We start from the raw sequence: 26672 nt of genomic DNA, 5'->3' as shown, positions 1-26672 counted from the left end.
TTATTCCCAAGTGGAAAACAGCTGCCAATCTTCCCAGCAGATTTAGCCCAACATCAGAGCATATAATGCTCTGATGTTGGGCTAAATCATATAATCATATAATGAGTCTAATGTGAGTCCATCTGTCCAACAGCTGAAGCTTGGTCCAAACTGGGTCATCAACAGAACAATGATTCCAAACACAGCAGCAAATTTACAACAGAGTGGCTGGCAACAGTCCAGTCAAAGTCTAGACCTCAGCCTGACTGAAATGCTGTGAAAGGACCTTCTCTCAGAGAGCTTTGCAGGAACCTCAGTGAACTGGAAGAACAACGGAGAGAAGAGTGGATCAAAATTCCTCTAAAACAATGAACCAGTCGGATAACCTCCATCAGAAAACCACGGCTGCTGAAGGAGGTTCTGAAGGCTGCTGGGCCTGGACTGGATCTTCTGTTTGGTTTTTGTTAAAAAAGTAACTGTGAAGTAAGAAGAACTTGATATTTATTTTTTCCACATTTTTAACAAACTATGACTCATAATAAGTTGTTGGAGCTGCTGTGTGTTTCCTGCCTCAAACCTGTGAAGCTGCCTGTTTACAACGGACTCAGATGCTAAATCAAATAAAGACAAATTAATCTGATCTGATTCTGAAGGTCTTTGGAAAGAAAGCAAAATGTGTGTTTTTCCCCAAGATGTCAGGAATGTCTGTTCTCCTGACTGCAGGTTCCTCGGTGCTCCTGGCAGATCGCTTCGTGTCTCCGGTTTCAGAGGATGTCTCCTGAGCAGCAGCCAGACTTTCACAGGGTTGGTCCACCCACAGTTTCAACACTCAGACAGAACGGCATTGATGGTGTGAAGCTGGCTGGCAGCTAAAGGTCCGCAGCACACAGAGCAAGAAACCGGACCATTGTTCTCCCTCACACAAGAACAGGACTCAACCAAAAGGCTGAAATTAAAATAATGCCACAAAACATCCAGTGTCAGACCTTCAGTCTGAAAAGTGGACCTTTAGTGTGTGAATGAGACCTTTGTTGAAGCTCTGAAACACAACAGATGACACAGTTTGCACGAGAGTCTCACAGTAAATGTCAGCAAGTGTTTTCTGTTCTGCTAATTAATAAAAGACTGACAACAGCAATAAAGAGATCAGAATGATTTTCACAGGACCGGAGCAGAACTGGGAACAGAACAGCAGTTTGAACCCGTGAAGGAACAAAGCCAGGACACGACAACAGAACCGGCTCTATTTATAAAGCAACCGCAGATAAAACAAAGTTCTCCACATGAAAAATCCAGAATCATTTCAAACATTTAACAAGGAGAGAACAATAAGAACATTTTATTTAGATACCCCCAATTCAAAACAACACTTTACCGATCCAGTCCATATCCATCAGTACTAAACCAGAACGATCCAATCACAGACACATTCAGATGTAATTCCCAGTTCCATCACTGCCAACAGGTACATTTTCCCTTTTAGCTCCTCCTAAGCAAGCATGTGGCGACAGTGGAAAGGAACTACTCCCTTTATACAGGAAGAAACCTCCACCAGAACCAGAACCAGACTCGGATTGAGTGGGCACCGCTGTAATTGACTGGGTTCTGACAGAGCAGAACACATGTGGAGGAAAGCCTGAAGCAGATTTTATTCTGAACATTTAGAGGACTGATCTGATGAATGTTGGTTGAAGATCAGATGCAGCTCTTCTGTGTTTTCCACCTCAGTGGTCAGCAGGCAAGCTCCCTCTCAGACATCCGAAAGATTAGACGACCTATCCGGTACTGCCCCTGTTTGGTACCACATGTACCCGGTTTGGTACCACATGTACTGAACCAATACAGCGTTGTTTTCAACCTGAACTCCTACAGAATGTTTATGTGGGAACTAAGTGCTCAATGCAACGTTCTGTGGGGCAGCTTTAAAAAGTGACACCAGAACTAAACAGAGATCACTGAACTCTGCTGTTTAGGAACATTGAGGTTTCTCATGCAGCTACTGTGGAGAATGAAGGCTGGACTGAACCAGAACTTTATGTCAGGGTACGAATCTTTCTACAGCAACAAGGTACAAAACTGCTCTGTGCTAAACTGAATTATTCACCTGAAACATCAAGCTGACTTTAAACATCACTGGTTCTGGAGAATAATCAGCTGAAGTCCAAATCCAGCTACCTGCAGCATTAAACCAGTAAAACACTGAGCAGCATGACCTGGGACAACAACCTGGTACCGTTCTGATGGGTCCCAACAGCTGCTTTTATGGTGCATTCAAGTACATCTGGAACACTGGAATGTCTGAATATCAAAACAACTCCGAAGTGATTTAAACCAGTTTTATTCTCAAATGTCTCATCCATCCATCATCCATCCATCCATCCATCCATCCATCCATCCATCCATCATCCATCCATCCACCCATCCATCCATCCATCCATCCATCATCCATCCATCCATCCATCTATCCATCCATCCATCCATCCATCCATCCACCCATCCATCCATCCATCCATCCATCCATCCACCCATCCATCCATCCATCCATCCATCATCCATCCATCCATCATCCATCCATCCATCCATCCATCTATCCATCCATCCATCATCCATCCATCCATCCATCCATCCATCCATCATCCATCCATCCATCCATCATCCATCCATCCATCATCCATCCATCCATCCATCCATCCATCCATCCATCCATCCATCCATCCATCCATCCATCCATCCATCCATCCATCCATCCAACCATCCATCCATCATCATCCATCCATCCATCATCCATCCATCATCCATCCATCCATCCAACCATCCATCCATCATCCATCCATCCATCCATCCATCATCATCCATCCATCCATCCAACCATCCATCCATCATCATCCATCCAACCATCCATCCATCATCCATCCATCCAACCATCCATCCATCATCCATCCATCCAACCATCCATCCATCATCCATCCATCCAACCATCCATCCATCATCCATCCATCCATCCAACCATCCATCCATCATCATCCATCCATCATCCATCCAACCATCCATCCATCATCATCCATCCATCCATCCATCATCCATCCATCCATCCATCCATCATCCATCCATCCATCCATCCATCATTCCATCCATCCATCCATCATCCATCCATCCATCCATCATCCATCCATCCATCCATCCATCATCCATCCATCCATCTAACCATCCATCCATCATCCATCCATCCATCCAACCATCCATCCATCATCATCCATCCATCCATCCATCCATCCATCCATCATCCATCCATCCATCATCCATCCATCATCCATCCATCCATCCATCCATCATCCATCCATCATCCATCCATCCATCATCCATCCATCCATCCATCCATCCAACCATCCATCCATCATCCATCCATCCAACCATCCATCCATCATCATCCATCCATCCATCATCCATCCATCCATCCATCCAACCATCCATCCATCATCCATCCATCCATCCAACCATCCATCCATCATCATCCATCCATCCATCATCCATCCATCCATCCATCATCCATCCATCCATCATCCATCCATCCAACCATCCATCCATCATCATCCATCCATCATCCATCCATCCAACCATCCATCCATCATCCATCCATCCATCCAACCATCCATCCATCATCATCCATCCATCATCCATCCATCCAACCATCCATCCATCATCATCCATCCATCATCCATCCATCCAACCATCCATCCATCCATCCATCCATCATCCATCCATCCATCCATCCATCCATCCATCATCCATCCATCCATCCATCCATCCACCATCCATCCATCATCCATCCATCCAACCATCCATCCATCATCATCCATCCATCCATCCATCCATCCATCCATCATCCATCCATCCATCATCCATCCATCCAACCATCCATCCATCATCATCCATCCATCATCCATCCATCCAACCATCCATCCATCATCCATCCATCCATCCAACCATCCATCATCCATCCATCCATCATCCATCCATCCAACCATCCATCCATCATCATCCATCCATCATCCATCCATCCAACCATCCATCCATCCATCCATCCATCCAACCATCCATCCATCATCATCCATCCATCATCCATCCAACCATCCATCCATCATCATCCATCCATCCATCCATCATCCATCCATCCATCCATCCATCCATCATTCCATCCATCCATCCATCATCCATCCATCCATCCATCCATCATCCATCCATCCATCCATCCATCCATCCATCATTCCATCCATCCATCCATCATCCATCCATCCATCTAACCATCCATCCATCATCCATCCATCCATCCAACCATCCATCCATCATCATCCATCCATCTATCCATCCATCCAACCATCCATCCATCATCCATCCATCCATCCAACCATCCATCCATCATCCATCCATCCATCATCCATCCATCCAACCATCCATCCATCATCATCCATCCATCATCCATCCATCCAACCATCCATCCATCATCCATCCATCCATCCAACCATCCATCCATCATCATCCATCCATCATCCATCCAACCATCCATCCATCATCATCCATCCATCCATCCATCATCCATCCATCCATCCATCCATCCATCATTCCATCCATCCATCCATCATCCATCCATCCATCCATCCATCCATCCATCCATCCATCCATCCATCCATCATTCCATCCATCCATCCATCATCCATCCATCCATCTAACCATCCATCCATCCATCCATCCATCAACCATCCATCCATCCATCCATCATCCATCCATCCATCATCCATCTATCCATCCATCCATCCATCATCCATCCATCCATCCATCCATCATCCATCCATCCATCATCCATCCATCCATCATCCATCCATTTTTTCTCCACGTCATAATTATGCACCACTGTGTGTTGGTCTGTCACATTAAATCCCAGGACATCTTACAGTTTTAGCTGATATTTAATAAAATTTCAATTATTATTTATGTTATATAAAAAAACTGAATTCTCACTCTGTATTTGAGAAAAATTATTTAATTAAGTTATTTTGTTTTTTTTATATATATTTCTTTACCCCTTTATGGCTATTTTAATAAATATATATAAATAAAGATATCTGAATTCATCAAAGCTAAAAAAATAGTTTTAAATAGTTGCATCTATTTAAATAATAATAAAAAAATGATAATCAACATAATTGTCTTTATGTATTGTAATTTTGATGTTGGTCTAAATAATAAATATGTAAGTTTTATAATCAGTTCTTATTATATAAACTTTATAAAATGATAAAACAGTCCTTTTAAAATCCTCTATCAATAAAATTAATTGATTGAAGCAAACTGATACAAACATGTTGGAATAAAGTCAGACCTGACTGGAAATATTTTATTTAAAAAAATTTATTAATTAATTTAAGTTTATTCAATAGAAAACAAGAAATTAAAACATAGTAACAATCAAACTAAAAAATGAATGTCAGACTTCCAGCTGAAGCTCCAGTTTATATAAAAACATAAAACCTTTTAAAAACAGAGCAGCAGAAAGCGACATAGAAGGATTTATTGATCTGAAATAAAATCACTTTTGGTTAAATCTTGATAAAAATGAGGTTTTCCTCACAGTTTATATTTATTTAATTTTAAACAAACTGGATATCTGAGTCCAGGTTTTTATTTAATGCTGTTTTATGAGATCAAAACATTTCAACAAAAATATTAATTTATTTGATCAAAATGACTGTTTTGGACTCATATTTCAACTCACTACACATTTTGATATGAACATTTTGCTGATTTTGTCTCAGCGGTTCTTAACCTTTATCAAATTTAAGCCTGAACTGAAGACACAAATCCAGCCTGAAGGTTCTGAGCTGCTCGACCTCTGTGTGACCCAGATGCCACAGAGTAGGTCTGTCACCTGGGACCTTGATAATCAGGCCCAGTTATGACCCAGTTCAGGTCCCGAGGCGGACCTGGAGCACATTTAGATCTGATGTCAGGTAGGAACTGAGTTTAATCTAAGTTACTATTGTCTGTCATGGGTTCACAGCAGTGGTTCGTCCTTTGGGTGGAAAATAAGGAAAAACCTTTAAACAAGCTGCAGCAAGAAGGACCAGAAGGTCAGATTGCTGGGAGAAATGAGGGCTGGACTTATGGATCGGAGAGTTGATCTGGATTAATCACTGCAGACACACGTGTGAACGTTTAAGTTGAGAATCATCATGGATGTAAAAATCAAACTGAACCTGTGGTCTAAAACCTGTAAAACGGCTGTCAGGTTTCACACGCTGATCCGATCCGCTCCGCTCAGCAGAAAACAGCAACATGAACAATAAAATGCAGAGAGGAAGACCTCGGTGGTGGGAAACAACCCACAACGTAAAAAAGGCCAAAAATAGAACAATAGCTTCATCATTTTGGTTATTGTAATCTAATCAAACCAATAATGGGAGCAAATGACATAAAATCGTTCTGCCATCAGGGGATTAAGCTGAAAATCAAATAACTGCAGTAGATAAATAATAAACTGATCAAAAGTTTTTCATTATGAAAAAGTACGGTGGATTTTAGTTATTATATGCATTCATCAATGATACAGACTAGCCTGAATTTTGGTTTTAAGAGCCACTTTAACAAGTACTTAAGATATAAAACCCTAGTTTAAAATATTTATCTGCTTAGATATTTAAATGTCTGATTTCAAATAATAAAAGTGTGTTTTGTATGTTTTGTAGTATGACTGGAGAACAGGGGTCGTGACCAACGTGTGTTTGAGTGTTAACTATCAAACAGCTTTTATTTTTTTGTTATTGGCACTTATCGTGTTACTATCTGAAGAACAATAGATTAAAGCTGAGTTATGACATTATTTATTATGTTTACAAGTGTCAAAATGATTATTATTGCTCGGTGTGACGTTAATGGACTTTATTTCCTTTTCGGCTGCAACAAAATGCTGTCATAGATGATCCGCAGCAGATCCTGCTGTAATCCATTTCTGTCAAACTGGTTTTCTGCAGTTGATAAAACATGTTGAGGTAAAACAGTCACACAATGAAAAGAGTCTTTGGAGAAACTCCTAAACAGAAAGGAGCTTAAATATACAGATGATTATTTACAGTCTGGAACTCTATTGTGTCTTCCTAGCAGGAATTTTCCTAACATCTCAAATGGGAGCATGTGAAATGGATGTAGGAGTTGCTTAGTGGCTGTACATAAAAAGGAAGGAGTGAGCACTCTTATTTTGTGACCAACTGCCTTTCCACATCCTTACTGATCTTTGGTTCTGATTCCAGAAATACTATAAATAATTCCTCGTTAACACATTTCAACTTTCAATTTATCCAAAAAGAAGAAAACAGTATTTTTTTTAATTTATAGGACCTAACATCAGAATTCACAAAAATTTAGACGGTCAGTTTCACAAAAAATCAAATCAGTGATCGGCCAGAACATCTCAGATTGGTGCTTCTCCACTGAACACTCTGCAGCTTCAGCCAAAGAGCAGAAGATGAAGAAAACACAGAGTTTGAACTGAAAACTTTATTAACCATTGATAACGTTTGAGTCCGAGTTCTGCTTCCTGTTCAGGTCTGAGAGCATCGAGGAAAAAGCAGCGGACCTCAGAGATTCAGGTTATTTAAACAGTGAAGGAGCAGAGAGTAAACACACAGATATTGAAAAATCCTTTATAAATACAGACCAGCATTCAGTAGAAATATAAACAGTGTGTGTATGGATACAGAAGCTGCTCTCAGACCTGACAGGATGATGGACACACAAGGAGACCTGCATGTGTCTGAATCATAATCCCTGACCGTCTGCTGCTTTCCTGAACCTCCATCAGAACCTTCATCATTTAAAAGGTAGGAGAAAAGGTGCTTAGGAAACCTGGAGCAAGAAAGAGAAGCTACAGCAACTGAGGTGAAGTTTTAGAGTCTGGTCTGAGGAGAAGCAGGAAGTGTTTCATGGTTACAGAGAGGAGACATCTTAATCTCACAGCCCAGCATCGTTGTAGGTGGGACTGACCACCTTCAGGATGCTCTGTGCACTCTCCTCCACCAGAGGGCGCCACTTCACCTCTCCTGTGAGCAGCAGATCCTCCCCGTCCAGGGCGTCGATGAACTGCATCTGTGGAGAGCAGGAAGGGAGCATTTACCTTCACAGCAACAAGAACTTCCACTTCTTCATTCAGAGGAGATGAGCCCAGTAGACAAACATCTGCAACAATCTCAGTTTTTCTCAGTTTAGTCAAAATAAGGACTCCGTTGATCCCAGTATACGTTATTTCAGTTCATTTGATTTAATTTAACAATGACAATGCTACAACCTTTACTGTGCAAAATGGAAGCAGTTCTGATGGCACCCAGGTCCACCAGCGCTAACAACGTGCATCCCATCAAGCACAAACCTGGAAAACGTTGCTTCACCTGTGGCACAGTTCTGGCAGTATAAAACAAATCTGACTCCAGATGAAGTTAATATTAACTTAGGTTCCGGGGCAGGTCAACACTTTAACCTTCAGTTACCCAGAATTCTCCTTAAACCCAGCTCACCGATCCAACCCAGTTTGTCCCCCCCTCTCCCCCTGCAGGAGGTCTCCTTCTCCCCCACCTTTTCTTCCTATGACTAATTACCTTCACCCATGTTCCCCTACCTTCTGGTCTCATTCTTCATTTCTATTCACTCTCCTCTTTATTCTGGGGGTCCCAAGCTGGGCTCCCTTAGACTGTGACCCCACTCAGAATCTCCTTCTCCTAAGCCTCCATCAACAAGTCTGGGTGATGCAGTGTGGAGACGAGTCCTACCCGACTCATCTCCAGACCTCTTGCTTCAATAAGACTTCAAACTCACTTCCGTGTAGCGAGGTCCTTGTCTATGAATGTAAATGAACTGGCATCAAAATGGGGCATGTGTGTGACTGAATTTCACTATATGATTGACTTTGTTATACATTTACTCATATTTGAACTGGATCCTCCTGTGGTGGACTGGTGACCTGTCCACTCGGTACCCACCTCTAACCCAGTCATGCTGAAGATGGGTACAAGCCCACCCAGAACCCTGGGAAGGATTTAGCAGCTATAGACAACTTCATAAACAATTTTTGTTGTAATAGAGCATCAATGTATAAAATATTCTTACATGCAAATAGGTGAACAGATTCAGATGGAAATTAATTGATCTCTTTGCTATTATGCCTATTTTTGTTAAAACCAATCATTTTTAATCATAATTTTTCTCTTGAAGTCTATATTTTTCCTTTATTTAATACAAGTGCTGATCTCCATTTCTGATAGACTTTAAGATGGACCATAAAGAGTATTTCAAGTTCAAGGCCCGTGGGCCACAATCAGCACAATTAATAACTGTGTCTGGCCCGAAAGATGATTCCATATTTGTTAATAATGGCATAATGTGCACCGCAATCACACTTCGCATCCCATAGTGCAACAGCAGCACAAAATGAGTGCACAAGTTGCACTTGTGGTAATCAGATGCAAAACAAAAACTTAAGGTTCTTTCATGTTTGACATGCAATGACCAACCAAGTCCGACCGGCTTTTTTAACAGGTGCTCATTTTTCACGAAGAGTTCAGACTGACATTAAAAATCAAACATCATCTGGAACTGTTTCCTAATCCATTGGCTTTAATGAGTAGAGACCAGCCGCACACATCCAGGTGGAGCCTGAAGAACTGCAGTGTTGCAGCAAAATAAAGGCTGTTGGTCCCGTTTCCTTCTGGGTGACGATCATTTTCTGCCTTCAATATTGTGACGTCATGAGAAAGATCCGCATTCATCTGATCTACACAAATAAAAATGTAAAACCCGTTCCAACTGCAGAAGGACCTGGATGTTTGACACTTGAATAACAGGTTTAAGCTCCGCCCCTCACCTGACACACCGAAACTACAGCAGGAAGCAATTTGTGATCGTTGGTCCCTGCAGAGACTCACAGACGGATCAGATCCACCTTCAGACCAAACCAGCAGCTTCCTCTGAGTGAGTCCAGCTGCAGGAGAGGAACCTGGAGACCTCCAACACTGCTGCTTCAAGCTGCTCCACACACTGAAGGTGAGTTGGACCAAGAACACTCAGAGTCACTTTGAGGGACGTTAGTGGAGGAGGGAGGGAGCCATGACTGACTGGACCTTCTGTGTTTTCAGCTTCATTCAGAGACTAAATGGCTTCCAGATTAGAGGAGGATCTCTGCTGTCCGGTCTGTAAGGACATCTTCAAAGATCCAGTTGTTCTGTCCTGTAGCCACAGCTTCTGTAAGGAGTGTCTGAAGAACTGGTGGAGAGAGAAACCAGTACAAGAGTGTCCAGTTTGTAAGAGGAGATCTTCAAGGAACGAACCACCTTTAAATCTGGCTCTGAAGAACCTGTGTGAGACCTTCTTACAGCAGAGAGACCAGAGATCTTCAGAGGATCTCTGCAGTCTGCACTCTGAGAAGCTCAAACTCTTCTGTCTGGACCATCAGCAGCCAGTGTGTGTCGTCTGCAGAGATTCAGAAAAACACACCAAGCACAGATTCAGACCCATCAATGAAGCTGCTCAGCAACACAAGAAGAACCTTCAGGAAACTCTGGAACCTTTGAAGAAGAACCTGGAGCTCAGGAAGAAAGTTCAAGAGGAGTTTAATCAGACAGCAGAACACGTGAAGGTCCAGGCCCGACACACAGAGAGGCTGATTAAGGAGCAGTTTAAGAAGCTTCATCAGTTTCTAGCAGAGGAAGAGGAGGCCAGGCTGGCTGCACTGAGGGAGGAAGAGGAGCAGAAGAGTGGGATGATGAAGGAGAAGATGGAGGCTCTGAGCAGAGAGATAACAGCTCTTTCAGCCACAGTCAGAGCCACAGAGGAGGAGCTGAGAGCTGAAGACGTCTCCTTCCTGCACAACTACAAGGCTGCAGTGGAAAGAGTCCAGCGCTGCCCCCTGCTGGATGGTCCACAGCTGCCCTCAGGAGCTCTGATAGACCAGGCCAAACATCTGGGCAACCTGGCCTTCAACATCTGGAGCAACATGAAGAACATGGTGTCCTACACTCTTCTCATCCTGGACCCAAACACTGCTGGTTCAGGACTCTTCTTGTCTGAAGATCTGACCAGTGTGACTGTAGGAGAGGAACAGAAGCTTCCTGATAATCCAGAGAGGTTTGATGGATGGTGGTCTATCCTGAGTTCTGAGGGCTTTAACTCAGGGAACCACAGCTGGGATGTAGATGTTGGAGACAGAGAATACTGGTCGCTTGGTGTGATACCAGAGTCTGTCCAGAGGAAGGGAATCATAAAGTCTGGATGGTTGTCTATATGGTTCTATGAAGGTAGATACTCAGCATGGTCTCCACCAGCTCCTCCCACAGATCTCTCAGTACAGAAGAAGCTCCAGAGGATCAGAGTGAATCTGGACTGGGACAGAGGAAAGCTGTCCTTCTCTGATCTGGACACTAACACACACATACACACCTTCACACACACCTTCACTGACAAGATGTTTCCATACATCGACACTGTGGGTAAAGTAACAATCTTACCGATGAAGATCTCAGTGAGCAAACAGCAGCTCTGATGTTCTCAGCATGAAGAACATAAAGTCCAAATGAAACCTTATTGATCAGATTGAAGCTCAGTGTTTTAAACAGGAAACTGGAGATGATCTGATCTGGTCTGACTGATCATCTTCTTCTTCTTCATATCCGTCTGTTTCCTTGATTTAAACATTTTGATCATTATTGCATCTCTGGTGGTTAAATGTCTGTCTTTATGTTTTTAAATTCCATAAAGTACTTTGTTACCATTTTTACTGTATAAAATGTTCTATAAATAAAGTTTGATATGAGTTGGGAAACAGCTGCAAAAATCTTCATTGTCTTCAACATCCTGACAGCTTCATGTCAGTCAGGGTAGAGAACAGATACTCCATCCTCAGGAAGTAACCATGGAAACACAGCTGGTATATCTAGAAAGGAGGCTTTCTGATCAGCATCAGCAGGCTGCTGGAAGCAGTCAGGACATCTGATTCTTTAGTCTGAGTTTAGATTTTATTTAAGGTCAGAGCTTTCATTTTTATTTCCTCTCTGAACAGCTTTTTCCTTTTTAGGAAGCCGATATCCAGACGGTTCTTCAGCAGCCGTTTAAATAGAACGTGAACATTTATCAGTCATAGTGGAGGGTCCAAAATAACCCCAGCAGTGCTGTTTAGAACCAGAACCTCCAGGTTTGAACGGCTGATGTGTGACAGAACAATATATAATGCAACCTGTGGTTGTTTGGGTCGTAATGCATTAATAGTTTGTGGTACCAGAGGCTTCTTACCCCGACAAGCATCTTTAAAAAACGTGGAGATCGTTGGATCGTTTTTATGTTGATGATTTGGCCACAAATGTTTGTTTTTATAATAATTAGAAAATTAATTATAACTGATAATAAAGAATTGATGGGGAGTCCAGAAGATGTCTCAGAAGAACGGTCCGATTTGGATGCAGAGACAGAACCAGATATTTTCATACATTTCCTTTTAAACTACATAACTTGTTTTTTTATCCTTCTGTGGTGTCTGGTGACCCAGCATCAGCACCATCAATTTCGCTGTACCTCCAGTGCATTGACAATAAAACTATTCTTTTTCTATTCTTGGGTCAAATGTTTCGGGTTTCGTTCCATCAGCTTCTCACAGTAATTTGCTGGAATTCGGGCCTGTTCCTCCAGGCAGAACCTGTGTAAATGGGTCAGGATTTTGGACCACAAGTTCCCCAGGGACTGAGATCAGGACTTTGTGAAGAACACTCCAGACATGCCTTCGGTTGTAATTAAGCTGCTGTGTACCTGATCAGGTGGTATGCTGAGGGACACCATCCATTTATGTTCAAGCTTCGACCTCCTGGATGATGTCTTGAGATGTTGCTTCAATATTTTCCCATAATGCTGTCTCCTGATGAGATCATCTGTTTAGTGAAGTCCACCAGTGTCTCCTGCAGTAAAACAAACCCACAGCATGATGCTGCCACCATGACGCTCTCAGCTTTCCTCTGAGTGACCTTCAGCCCATGTTGGTGCAGGACTTGTTTCACTGTGGATGATGATTCCTACCAGCTTCACCAGCATCTTCACGAGGTCTTCAGCTCTTGTTCTGGGGTTGATACATATATGCAACACCAGAACCCGTCTCCTTTCTGAGCACCATGATGGTGATGATGTTTATAGTCACATAATTATTTGACCAGATGAACCTGGACCCAAGGATAAACCAGACCTGTGGAGGTCCATCATTCACTTCCTGATATCTTGTAGAGTTTTTATGATTTTCCCATGAGGTCACACAAGGTAGCAGAGTGTTTGAGGTGTTGCCTTAAAATAGATCCACAGGTGAGCCTCCAGTTAACACAAAGATTATGAATTAACCAACCAGAAGCTTACAAAGCCATGACATCATTGTTTGGACTTTCCCAGAATATCACTAATACTTCATTTAAAGACTTTAATGAAAATCCTCTCATTATTCTGGAATTTAGCAGAAATAATCAGGTCATCCTAACTGATCTAAAACAGGAAGATGTTTGTGTACGGTGGATGCTAATATCTGCTTCCAACTGGAAGTCCAGCATGCAGACCAGTGATGGGATGTAGATGATCTGAGGGTGAGAAGCTGGACTATCTAGAGGTAGAACAAAGTAATCAGGCAGTTACTGCAGCGTCCAACAGTCAGTCGGAGCAGAGACTGAAGGTCAGCAGCAGCTGTTAGGAGAAACTTCAGGAAGACACGCTGAGGAACAAACACACCTGTTTACGAACGTACTCCACCATGAGCTCCAGCTGCTGGGGATCTTCACACTGGCGATTGAACAGGTTTCTCCACAGAGCTGCAGCCAGCACGCAGTCATCAGACAGGATTCCCTGCAGAAGCACAAACTTCATTCATCAGCGTCTTCATCTAAAACCAGGCTGCTGTGCAGCTATGGAAACCTAAAGATCTGTGATTTATTAGATGTTTCCTCATCAGGACACAAACGGTTCATTTCTCTGACCTCGTCGTAGCCAAATATGGCAGCGTAGAAGGTTTCAGTCATGGCTTTCATGGCCTCCTTCCTGAGGATGGCATCAATCTGCAACACAAACAGAATCACAGTGAACATCTGCACAGACAGACAAACCCGGTAAACAGCAGAACACGGAGCGCTACTCCTTTAATCCAGGTAGGTTTGGACCTGATGATGGCGCCGTTGATCCTGATTTTACACCATTTAGGGTAAAAAACAGTTACTGATCTTCAGTAAGTTAGAGTCCAAATATCTAAAGGAAGATTTCAGGTTCAGGAAGGAAAAAATTCTGCTGCTTTTCTCTGAAAACAGAAAATTTGAATGAAACTGAAAGAAATATATTCTGCTCTAAAACATACAGACGAATGCTGAGGAGTGCTAGTAAAACATGAATTATGAATCAACGCTTAGCTGAGATGATCAGAAAATAAAAACTTTTATGTTTGAATCAGAACTATGGAGGCAACCAAAGGTCCTTCAGCCTGCAGAACTAAGCCCGGTTCTTTGTGGGCTTCACAGTAAAATCTAATGAATCCATCTGCAAGATGGTGATGAGTTGCAGGAGCAACTGAAGGTGAAGATGATGAAGGTTTTTCCTGCTCTTCATCGCAATCAACAAGAAACCTAAGAGTGGGTCCAATCACCGGTTCTGCTTGTAAAAATACAGCTGCTCCTGTTGAGCTCAAGTTCAAACACTGAGGTTCAGGGAAATATTTCATACATGGTCCTTCAGATGAAGGTTCAGGTTCTGTTGCTCATTTATCGTCGACAGAAGAAAATCAAAACAACGAACCAGAACCCTTACAGGAGAAAGTAAGGGTAAAGATCAGCATTCAGAAGAAACCAGTCGGCATCGCTGAGCAGTTGGGTCGTTAACCCGCATAACAGCGAATATTTAAAGTGGTTCCGCTCAAAGGTTCTGAAGATGTTTCACCATCACTGACAACCTTCTGTCTCATATGGAGGTTCTCAAACAGCAGAAAGAGTCTGGGATTATGAACCTGTCCAACTCCTGATGGTTTTATTTGTTTCTTGCTCATGGAGGTACCATTTGGCCCGTTTAAACTGGACCTCATGCTTAGTTCTTGTTCAAATGGTCTCCAGTCAAGAATGTGAAATCTCAGGAGACGCAGCCTGAGGTTCTTCTTCGTTATTTTGGATGCAAACTTGCTCTCTGGTGATTTTTGTTTGGAGATTGGTCTGAAGTCAGATGCAGATAAAACCACCGACTCCCTGACTTGTTTAGTTGAATTTAATCCCCTCAGAATACAGCTGCCTCCACGTCAGAACCTCGCAGTTAAATAAAACGTTTTCTTCTAAATGATCCATCTTTCAAATCCAATAAACTCTGAGCAAAGCTGTGCGGATATTTGGCTGAATCTGTCAAGTTTCTGGAGGTAGAGGACTGTTGGAGCAGCTTGGAGCCACCACTTAGAAAAGCTTTTCATGCATGTTAAAGTTTTCAGAGCTCTAGTTGTTTTTTGTAAAGTGACCCTAAAAAGTCCTGCAGACCCACATTAACATCCTTTGTTGTGACTCCTGCAGAAAGTGGAGTTTTTCAGAGTAAAACCTGTCATTTCTGCTCTGTGAGCTCAGTAACCAGCCCTGCAGGAGTCTTTCTGCGAGCCAAAGTCCGGCGCGTGATGCCAACCAGCGACGTTTCCTGGAGCTGCTCTACTGACGGAGAATAGAGGAGCGACTCTGTGGCCACGGCGACCGCAGCCAGCCGTGCTCTCTGGGGACCTGGCTGCACTTCCTGCTTGTTGGCAAAATTATGCTGAAGTCAAACCTGCGTTCATCTGCATCATGCAGCAGCTTGAAGCCGAGGCACAAAGTGGAGCTGTTGCTAAAATAATGAGTATTTATTCAGTCTGGATGGTAGGATCTTCACGGACGTGGTGGTTTGAGGCCACGGACCTGATCGGATTCAGTCTGGATGGTAGGTTCTTCACGGACGTGGTGGTTTGAGGCCACGGACCTGATCGGATTCAGTCTGGATGGTAGGTTCTTCACGGACGTGGTGGTTTGAGGCCACGGACCTGATCGGATTCAGTCTGGATGGTAGGTTCTTCACGGACGTGGTGGTTTGAGGCCACGGACCTGATCTGATTCAGTCTGAATGGTAGGATCTTCACGGACGTGGTGGTTTGAAGCCACGGACCTGATCAGATTCAGTCTGGATGGTAGGATCTTCACGGACGTGGTGGTTTGGGGCCACGGACCTGATCGGATTCAGTCTGAATGGTAGGATCTTCACGGACGTGGTGGTTTGAGGCCACGGACCTGATCGGATTCAGTCTGGATGGTAGGATCTTCACGGACGTGGTTGTTTGAGGCCACGGACCTGATCTGATTCAGTCTGGATGGTAGGATCTTCACGGACGTGGTGGTTTGGGGCCACGGACCTGATCGGATTCAGTCTGGATGGTAGGTTCTTCACGGACGTGGTGGTTTGGGGCCACGGACCTGATCGGATTCAGTCTGGATGGTAGGTTCTTCACGGACGTGGTGGTTTGAGGCCACGGACCTGATCGGATTCAGTCTGAATGGTAGGATCTTCACGGACGTGGTTGTTTGAGGCCACGGACCTGATCGGATTCAGTCTGAATGGTAGGATCTTCACGGACGTGGTTGTTTGAGGCCACGGACCTGATCTGATTCAGTCTGGATGGTAGGATCTTCACGGACGTGGTGGTTTGAGGCCACGGACCTGATCTGATTCAGTCTGGATGGTAGGATCTTCACGGACGTGGTGGTTTGAGGCCACGGACCTGATCTGATTCAGTCTGGATGGTAGGATCTTCACGGACGTGGTGGTTTGAGGCCACGGACCTGATCTGATTCAGTCTGAATGGTAGGATCTTCACGGACGTGGTTGTTTGAGGCCACGGACCTGATCTGATTCAGTCTGGATGGTAGGATCTTCACGGACGTGGTGGTTTGAGGCCACGGACCTGATCGGATTCAGTCTGAATGGTAGGTTCTTCACGGACGTGGTGGTTTGGGGCCACGGACCTGATCGGATTCAGTCTGGATGGTAGGTTCTTCACGGACGTGGTGGTTTGAGGCCACGGACCTGATCGGATTCAGTCTGAATGGTAGGTTCTTCACGGACGTGGTGGTTTGAGGCCACGGACCTGATCGGATTCAGTCTGAATGGTAGGTTCTTCACGGACGTGGTGGTTTGAGGCCACGGACCTGATCTGATTCAGTCTGGATGGTAGGATCTTCACGGACGTGGTGGTTTGAGGCCACGGACCTGATCTGATTCAGTCTGGATGGTAGGATCTTCACGGACGTGGTGGTTTGGGGCCACGGACCTGATCAGATTCAGTCTGGATGGTAGGATCTTCACGGACGTGGTGGTTTGAGGCCGCGGACCTGATCTGATTCAGTCTGGATGGTAGGATCTTCACGGACGTGGTGGTTTGAGGCCACGGACCTGATCTGATTCAGTCTGAATGGTAGGTTCTTCACGGACGTGGTTGTTTGAGGCCACGGACCTGATCTGATTCAGTCTGGATGGTAGGATCTTCACGGACATGGTGGTTTGGGGCCACGGACCTGATCGGATTCAGTCTGGATGGTAGGTTCTTCACGGACGTGGTGGTTTGAGGCCACGGACCTGATCGGATTCAGTCTGGATGGTAGGTTCTTCACGGACGTGGTGGTTTGAGGCCACGGACCTGATCGGATTCAGTCTGGATGGTAGGTTCTTCACGGACGTGGTGGTTTGAGGCCACGGACCTGATCGGATTCAGTCTGGATGGTAGGTTCTTCACGGACGTGGTGGTTTGAGGCCACGGACCTGATCTGATTCAGTCTGAATGGTAGGATCTTCACGGACGTGGTGGTTTGAAGCCACGGACCTGATCAGATTCAGTCTGGATGGTAGGATCTTCACGGACGTGGTGGTTTGGGGCCACGGACCTGATCAGATTCAGTCTGAATGGTAGGATCTTCACGGACGTGGTGGTTTGAGGCCACGGACCTGATCGGATTCAGTCTGGATGGTAGGATCTTCACGGACGTGGTTGTTTGAGGCCACGGACCTGATCTGATTCAGTCTGGATGGTAGGATCTTCACGGACGTGGTGGTTTGGGGCCACGGACCTGATCAGATTCAGTCTGGATGGTAGGTTCTTCACGGACGTGGTGGTTTGGGGCCACGGACCTGATCGGATTCAGTCTGGATGGTAGGTTCTTCACGGACGTGGTGGTTTGAGGCCACGGACCTGATCGGATTCAGTCTGAATGGTAGGATCTTCACGGACGTGGTTGTTTGAGGCCACGGACCTGATCTGATTCAGTCTGGATGGTAGGATCTTCACGGACGTGGTGGTTTGAGGCCACGGACCTGATCTGATTCAGTCTGGATGGTAGGATCTTCACGGACGTGGTGGTTTGGGGCCACGGACCTGATCAGATTCAGTCTGGATGGTAGGTTCTTCAACGGACGTGGTGGTTTGAGGCCACGGACCTGATCGGATTCAGTCTGAATGGTAGGTTCTTCACGGACGTGGTGGTTTGAGGCCACGGACCTGATCTGATTCAGTCTGAATGGTAGGTTCTTCACGGACGTGGTGGTTTGAGGCCACGGACCTGATCTGATTCAGTCTGGATGGTAGGATCTTCACGGACGTGGTGGTTTGGGGCCACGGACCTGATCAGATTCAGTCTGGATGGTAGGATCTTCACGGACGTGGTGGTTTGAGGCCACGGACCTGATCTGATTCAGTCTGGATGGTAGGATCTTCACGGACGTGGTGGTTTGGGGCCACGGACCTGATCAGATTCAGTCTGGATGGTAGGATCTTCACGGACGTGGTGGTTTGAGGCCGCGGACCTGATCAGATTCAGTCTGGATGGTAGGATCTTCACGGACGTGGTGGTTTGAGGCCACGGACCTGATCTGATTCAGTCTGAATGGTAGGTTCTTCACGGACGTGGTTGTTTGAGGCCACGGACCTGATCTGATTCAGTCTGGATGGTAGGATCTTCACGGACATGGTGGTTTGGGGCCACGGACCTGATCGGATTCAGTCTGGATGGTAGGTTCTTCACGGACGTGGTGGTTTGAGGCCACGGACCTGATCGGATTCAGTCTGAATGGTAGGTTCTTCACGGACGTGGTGGTTTGAGGCCAAGGACCTGATCTGATTCAGTCTGAATGGTAGGTTCTTCACGGACGTGGTGGTTTGAGGCCACGGACCTGATCTGATTCAGTCTGGATGGTAGGATCTTCACGGACGTGGTGGTTTGGGGCCACGGACCTGATCGGATTCAGTCTGGATGGTAGGTTCTTCACGGACGTGGTGGTTTGGGGCCACGGACCTGATCGGATTCAGTCTGGATGGTAGGTTCTTCACGGACGTGGTGGTTTGAGGCCACGGACCTGATCGGATTCAGTCTGAATGGTAGGTTCTTCACGGACGTGGTGGTTTGAGGCCACGGACCTGATCTGATTCAGTCTGAATGGTAGGTTCTTCACGGACGTGGTGGTTTGAGGCCACGGACCTGATCTGATTCAGTCTGGATGGTAGGTTCTTCACGGACGTGGTGGTTTGGGGCCACGGACCTGATCAGATTCAGTCTGGATGGTAGGTTCTTCACGGACGTGGTGGTTTGAGGCCACGGACCTGATCGGATTCAGTCTGAATGGTAGGTTCTTCACGGACGTGGTGGTTTGAGGCCACGGACCTGATCTGATTCAGTCTGAATGGTAGGTTCTTCACGGACGTGGTGGTTTGGGGCCACGGACCTGATCTGATTCAGTCTGAATGGTAGGTTCTTCACGGACGTGGTGGTTTGGGGCCACGGACCTGATCTGATTCAGTCTGGATGGTAGGATCTTCACGGACGTGGTTGTTTGAGGCCACGGACCTGATCTGATTCAGTCTGGATGGTAGGATCTTCACGGACGTGGTGGTTTGGGGCCACGGACCTGATCAGATTCAGTCTGGATGGTAGGTTCTTCACGGACGTGGTGGTTTGAGGCCACGGACCTGATCGGATTCAGTCTGTATGGTAGGTTCTTCACGGACGTGGTGGTTTGAGGCCACGGACCTGATCTGATTCAGTCTGAATGGTAGGATCTTCACGGACGTGGTGGTTTGAGGCCACGGACCTGATCTGATTCAGTCTGGATGGTAGGATCTTCACGGACGTGGTGGTTTGGGGCCACGGACCTGATCAGATTCAGTCTGGATGGTAGGATCTTCACGGACGTGGTGGTTTGAGGCCACGGACCTGATCTGATTCAGTCTGGATGGTAGGATCTTCACGGACGTGGTGGTTTGGGGCCACGGACCTGATCAGATTCAGTCTGGATGGTAGGATCTTCACGGACGTGGTGGTTTGAGGCCGCGGACCTGATCAGATTCAGTCTGGATGGTAGGATCTTCACGGACGTGGTGGTTTGAGGCCACGGACCTGATCTGATTCAGTCTGAATGGTAGGTTCTTCACGGACGTGGTTATTTGAGGCCACGGACCTGATCTGATTCAGTCTGGATGGTAGGATCTTCACGGACGTGGTGGTTTGGGGCCACGGACCTGATCAGATTCAGTCTGGATGGTAGGTTCTTCACGGACGTGGTGGTTTGAGGCCACGGACCTGATCGGATTCAGTCTGAATGGTAGGTTCTTCACGGACGTGGTGGTTTGAGGCCACGGACCTGATCTGATTCAGTCTGAATGGTAGGTTCTTCACGGACGTGGTGGTTTGAGGCCACGGACCTGATCTGATTCAGTCTGGATGGTAGGATCTTCACGGACGTGGTGGTTTGGGGCCACGGACCTGATCAGATTCAGTCTGGATGGTAGGATCTTCACGGACGTGGTGGTTTGAGGCCACGGACCTGATCTGATTCAGTCTGGATGGTAGGATCTTCACGGACGTGGTGGTTTGGGGCCACGGACCTGATCAGATTCAGTCTGGATGGTAGGATCTTCACGGACGTGGTGGTTTGAGGCCGCGGACCTGATCTGATTCAGTCTGGATGGTAGGATCTTCACGGACGTGGTGGTTTGGGGCCACGGACCTGATCAGATTCAGTCTGGATGGTAGGATCTTCACGGACGTGGTGGTTTGGGGCCACAGAGCTGATCTGATTCAGTCTGGATGGTAGGATCTTCACGGACGTGGTGGTTTGGGGCCACGGAGCTGATCTGATTCAGTCTGGATGGTAGGATCTTCACGGACGTGGTGGTTTGGGACCACGGACCAGATCGGATTCAGTCTGGATGGTAGGTTCTTCACGGACGTGGTGGTTTGGGGCCACGGAGCTGATCTGATTCAGTCTGAATGGTAGGATCTTCACGGACGTGGTGGTTTGAAGCCACGGACCCGATCTGATTCAGTCTGGATGGTAGGTTCTTCACGGACGTGGTGGTTTGAGGCCACGGACCTGATCGGATTCAGTCTGAATGGTAGGATCTTCACGGACGTGGTGGTTTGAGGCCGCGGACCTGATCTGATTCAGTCTGGATGGTAGGATCTTCACGGACGTGGTGGTTTGGGGCCACAGAGCTGATCTGATTCAGTCTGGATGGTAGGATCTTCACGGACGTGGTGGTTAAGGGCCACGGAGCTGATCTGATTCAGTCTGGATGGTAGGATCTTCACGGACGTGGTGGTTTGAGGCCACGGACCAGATCGGATTCAGTCTGGATGGTAGGTTCTTCACGGACGTGGTGGTTTGAGGCCACGGACCTGATCTGATTCAGTCTGGATGGTAGGATCTTCACGGACGTGGTGGTTTGAGGCCACGGACCAGATCGGATTCAGTCTGGATGGTAGGTTCTTCACGGACGTGGTGGTTTGGGGCCACGGAGCTGATCTGATTCAGTCTGGATGGTAGGATCTTCACGGACGTGGTGGTTTGAGGCCACGGACCAGATCGGATTCAGTCTGGATGGTAGGTTCTTCACGGACGTGGTGGTTTGAGGTCACGGACCTGATCGGATTCAGTCTGAATGGTAGGTTCTTCACGGACGTGGTGGTTTGAGGCCACGGACCTGATCTGATTCAGTCTGAATGGTAGGTTCTTCACGGACGTGGTGGTTTGAGGCCACGGACCTGATCTGATTCAGTCTGAATGGTAGGATCTTCACGGACGTGGTGGTTTGAAGCCACGGACCTGATCTGATTCAGTCTGGATGGTAGGTTCTTCACGGACGTGGTGGTTTGAGGCCACGGACCTGATCGGATTCAGTCTGAATGGTAGGATCTTCACGGACGTGGTGGTTTGAGGCCACGGACCTGATCGGATTCAGTCTGGATGGTAGGATCTTCACGGACGTGGTGGTTTGAGGCCACGGACCTGATCGGATTCTGTCTGGATGGTAGGATCTTCACGGACGTGGTGGTTTGAGGCCACGGATCTGATCGGATTCTGCCTGGATGGTAGGATCTTCACGAACGTGGTGGTTTGGGGCCATAGAGCTGATCAGATTCAGTCTGGATGGTAGGATCTTCACGGACGTGGTGGTTTGAGGCCACGGACCTGATCGGATTCTGTCTGGATGGTAGGATCTTCAGGGACGTGGTGGTTTGGGGCCACGGAGCTGATCGGATTCAGTCTGGATGGTAGGATCTTCACGGACGTGGTGGTTTGGGGCCACGGACCTGATCGGATTCAGTCTGGATGGTAGGATCTTCACGGACGTGGTGGTTTGAGGCCACGAACCTGATCGGATTCAGTCTGAATGGTAGGATCTTTACGGACGTGGTGGTTTGGGGCCACGGACCTGATCGGATTCAGTCTGGATGGTAGGATCTTCACGGACGTGGTGGTTTGGGGCCACGGACCTGATCTGATTCAGTCTGGATGGTAGGATCTTCACGGACGTGGTGGTTTGGGGCCACGGAGCTGATCGGATTCAGTCTGGATGGTAGGATCTTCACGGACGTGGTGGTTTGGGGCCACGGAGCTGATCAGATTCAGTCTGGATGGTAGGTTCTTCACGGACGTGGTGGTTTGAGGCCACGGACCAGATCGGATTCAGTCTGGATGGTAGGTTCTTCACGGACGTGGTGGTTTGAGGCCACGGACCTGATCGGATTCAGTCTGAATGGTAGGTTCTTCACGGACGTGGTGGTTTGAGGCCACGGACCTGATCTGATTCAGTCTGAATGGTAGGTTCTTCACGGACGTGGTGGTTTGAGGCCACGGACCTGATCTGATTCAGTCTGGATGGTAGGTTCTTCACGGACGTGGTGGTTTGAGGCCACGGACCTGATCTGATTCAGTCTGAATGGTAGGATCTTCACGGACGTGGTGGTTTGAAGCCACGGACCTGATCTGATTCAGTCTGGATGGTAGGTTCTTCACGGACGTGGTGGTTTGAGGCCACGGACCTGATCGGATTCAGTCTGAATGGTAGGATCTTCACGGACGTGGTGGTTTGAGGCCACGGACCTGATCGGATTCAGTCTGGATGGTAGGATCTTCACGGACGTGGTGGTTTGAGGCCACGGACCTGATCGGATTCTGTCTGGATGGTAGGATCTTCACGGACGTGGTGGTTTGAGGCCACGGATCTGATCGGATTCTGCCTGGATGGTAGGATCTTCACGAACGTGGTGGTTTGGGGCCATAGAGCTGATCAGATTCAGTCTGGATGGTAGGATCTTCACGGACGTGGTGGTTTGAGGCCACGGACCTGATCGGATTCTGTCTGGATGGTAGGATCTTCAGGGACGTGGTGGTTTGGGGCCACGGAGCTGATCGGATTCAGTCTGGATGGTAGGATCTTCACGGACGTGGTGGTTTGGGGCCACGGACCTGATCAGATTCAGTCTGAATGGTAGGATCTTCACGGACGTGGTGGTTTGGGGCCACGGACCTGATCAGATTCAGTCTGGATGGTAGGATCTTCACGGACGTGGTGGTTTGAGGCCACGAACCTGATCGGATTCAGTCTGAATGGTAGGATCTTTACGGACGTGGTGGTTTGGGGCCACGGACCTGATCGGATTCAGTCTGGATGGTAGGATCTTCACGGACGTGGTGGTTTGGGGCCACGGACCTGATCGGATTCAGTCTGGATGGTAGGTTCTTCACGGACGTGGTGGTTTGGGGCCACGGACCTGATCGGATTCAGTCTGGATGGTAGGTTCTTCACGGACGTGGTGGTTTGGGACCACGGACCTGATCAGAAGGAACCCATCAAACATCAGTCGTTTAAATAAACAAAAACCTTTTTCTAAGCATCAGAACAGAAACCTTAAAACCCCAAAACATTCTGAAGTGACTGAAACATGTTTAATGTTTTGGTTCTGAAGAATAAAGTTTGGGTCCAAACCTCCTGGAACCACAGAAACAATAGAACCCTGATGGTTAAATGATATATAAAGTTCTTAAAGATGTTGTCCCTCGGGAACCTGACCTTTGACAGACATTTCACTCTTCTGACCAAGGCTTTGAGGGTCTTCATCTTGACTTGAGACGGAGCTGAAAGCATCTTCATCCTGCAGAAGATGCTCCTCAACAAAGAAAGCATTCAGGTGCTTGTCATGTCATAGTGACCTTTAGAGTGAAGGACCTTACCCTGCTATTGGAGAAGCTTTAAACAGGGATTCAACGAGTTAAACTGAGAGCACAGGTCTTTTCCTTCTAACACAGGTTCTATGTGACATTAAGGGAAACATCTAGTTCTGGAGGTACTGCTGAATAGTGCTGTTTATCATGATTAACCTACCTTCCACCATCTCAATGTTCCAACCACTCTCCCTGAGCTTTTTTGCCTGATAAGCAAACTGCAGGGCCTGTGATCTTCAGGTGCTTCAACATCAGCCTCTCAAAGGATTTTATGACCACAGACATCAGGGCGACAGGCCTGTAGTCATTTAATCCTGTGATGGTGGGTTTACTGGGATGATGGTGGAACATTTGAAGCAGGTGGTTGGTGAATGACAAGAATTTGTGTCTGAATGAGATGTGGAGGAGTTAGGTTGAGGTGTGAACTGCTGCTTTTCATACCTGCAGTAGAAGCCATCCAACTGATTTACCAGGCGAGGATTCTGCTAAGGGTTGGGAGGAAGGTCTCCTGTAGGCACTCAGGTTTTTCAAACTCTTCCAAACAACAGAAGCGTCTCCATATGAGAAGCTTTTCTTTAGCTTCTCTTCACTGCTTTCATCTCCTTGGTTAGTTTGTTCCTGGCCTGCTTATACAGGACCCGGTCCCACTGCTGTGAACCTCTTCCTCATCCCTGCGCAGCTGCCTTAGATGAGAAGTGAACCAAGGTTTATTGTTATTGTATGTGCTGAAGGTCTTGGTCTGCACACACACGTCCTCACAGAAACTGAAGCATGATGTCACCACCTCAGTGAGTGGGTTTAAATCAGCTGAAGTTTTAAAAACAGTCCAATCTGTGCAGTCAGAGCAGGCCTGTAACATCTGCTTTGACTCATCAGTCCACTTCTTAACAGTCTGAACCACAGGTTTGGAAGCTTTTAATTTCTGCCTGTAGGTTGGGATGAGATGGACCAGAGAGTGGTCAGAAAGTCCCAAAGCAGCCCTGGTGACAGCATGATATGCATTCCTTCAAAGTTGTGTAGCAGTGGTACAGAGTGTTTTTATCCCTGGTGGGACCTTTAACATGCTGTCTGTATTTGGGAAGTTCATTGGAGAGGTTCGCACTGTTAAAATCCCCAAGAACAATGATGAGAGAATCTAGATCTTTTTCTCCACATCTGTTATCAGCTCAGCCAGTTGTTTTTCATCATTTGAAGTGGAGCCTTGAGGAGGTATGTAAGCACCAACCAGCACAGACGAGGAGAACTTCGGTGAATAAAACGGTTTACAGTTTATGAGAAATGACTCCAGGTCAGGACTCCAGGTCTTCTTCAACACTTTAATATCTCAGCACCAACCTTCATTTATATAAAGGCAGATTCCGCCTCCTCGCTTTCTCCCTGATAAGTCCGCGTTACGGTCCGCTCTGAGCAGCTGAGAGCCCGGTATCAGAAGTGTGCAGTCTGGGGTGTTCTCACTCAGCCAGGATTTGGTAAAGCAGAGGGCGCGGAGGTCTATGGGCTATACAGCTCGTCTCTGCCGGTATAGCCCATAGAGAGCCCGCGCTCCGCTGGTCAGGGTCTCCGTGAAGCTTTCGTCAATGAATGATGGTAAAAAAATGTCAAGAAAAGACCGTCTGATGTTTAGAAGTTCTGCTCTGCAGAGAGAGACCACCGAATGGTGGCAGAAAGCACCACAAAACACGCAAAAAAGCTCTGAGGCTGCCATCAGCGGCGCCATCTTGGATCTTCTAACGGCACATCAAAACAAGACGGTGTGAGTAAATGTTAACATTAATTCCTTACGGCCTGTCTTTTAAATAAGATCAGGCATGAATATCAAGGGTGGTTAGAGCCCATTTAACTGGACAAATATTTAAGCATGTAGGAGATGAATGGATGCCATGGAAACAGTGATGGTGGTTGTGAGTTGATCTATTGTGAAGCTCTATGTGAAATCCTGAATTAGCAACTGTTGTATTTGAAGCAGCAGGTTAAAGCTCTCATAAGCAGGTATGCATATTCTGCATGTGTGGAAGTTTCTGTCATGTTCTCCTCTGACTGACACCAGGATGCCTAAACCAGGCGGATCCAAACCCGACTCACCCCCATGATTTTGCTCCTCTGCT

The 26672-nt window shown here is 46.6% G+C and overlaps 2 protein-coding genes across 2 annotated transcripts in view; one reads left to right on the top strand and one right to left on the bottom strand.

The window, feature by feature from the left end:
- Positions 1–7339: 7339 nt before the first annotated feature.
- Positions 7340–26672, bottom strand: part of LOC124856831 (ubiquinol-cytochrome-c reductase complex assembly factor 1) — a 26428-nt gene continuing 7095 nt past the window's right edge. Inside the window, exons 6-9 of the mRNA XM_047347715.1 lie at positions 26650–26672; positions 14013–14090; positions 13768–13881; positions 7340–8115 (exon numbers count right to left, since the gene is read on the bottom strand). The exon at positions 26650–26672 is cut by the window's right edge and continues 86 nt beyond it. Coding sequence (XP_047203671.1) covers positions 7981–8115; positions 13768–13881; positions 14013–14090; positions 26650–26672 — 350 coding nt within the window. The 3' untranslated portion in view covers positions 7340–7980. The remainder of the gene's footprint in view (positions 8116–13767; positions 13882–14012; positions 14091–26649) is intronic.
- LOC124856829 (nuclear factor 7, ovary-like) lies at positions 9922–11841 on the top strand. Its single transcript, XM_047347714.1, has 2 exons — positions 9922–10062; positions 10155–11841. Exon 2 carries the CDS (start codon positions 10172–10174, stop codon positions 11555–11557), a length of 1386 nt encoding a protein of 461 aa, XP_047203670.1. The 5' UTR covers positions 9922–10062; positions 10155–10171; the 3' UTR covers positions 11558–11841.

The sequence above is a fragment of the Girardinichthys multiradiatus genome, chromosome 20 (assembly GCF_021462225.1).
Source record: "Girardinichthys multiradiatus isolate DD_20200921_A chromosome 20, DD_fGirMul_XY1, whole genome shotgun sequence".
Lineage (NCBI taxonomy): Eukaryota > Metazoa > Chordata > Actinopteri > Cyprinodontiformes > Goodeidae > Girardinichthys > Girardinichthys multiradiatus.
Note: the sequence above shows the minus strand (reverse complement) of the source record. Positions and strands in the feature narration are given on the sequence as shown.

Excerpts from the sequence above, each read along its gene's own strand:
- LOC124856829 (XM_047347714.1), top strand. The coding sequence starts at position 10,172 with ATGGCTTCCAGATTAGAGGAGGATCTCTGCTGTCCGGTCTGTAAGGAC.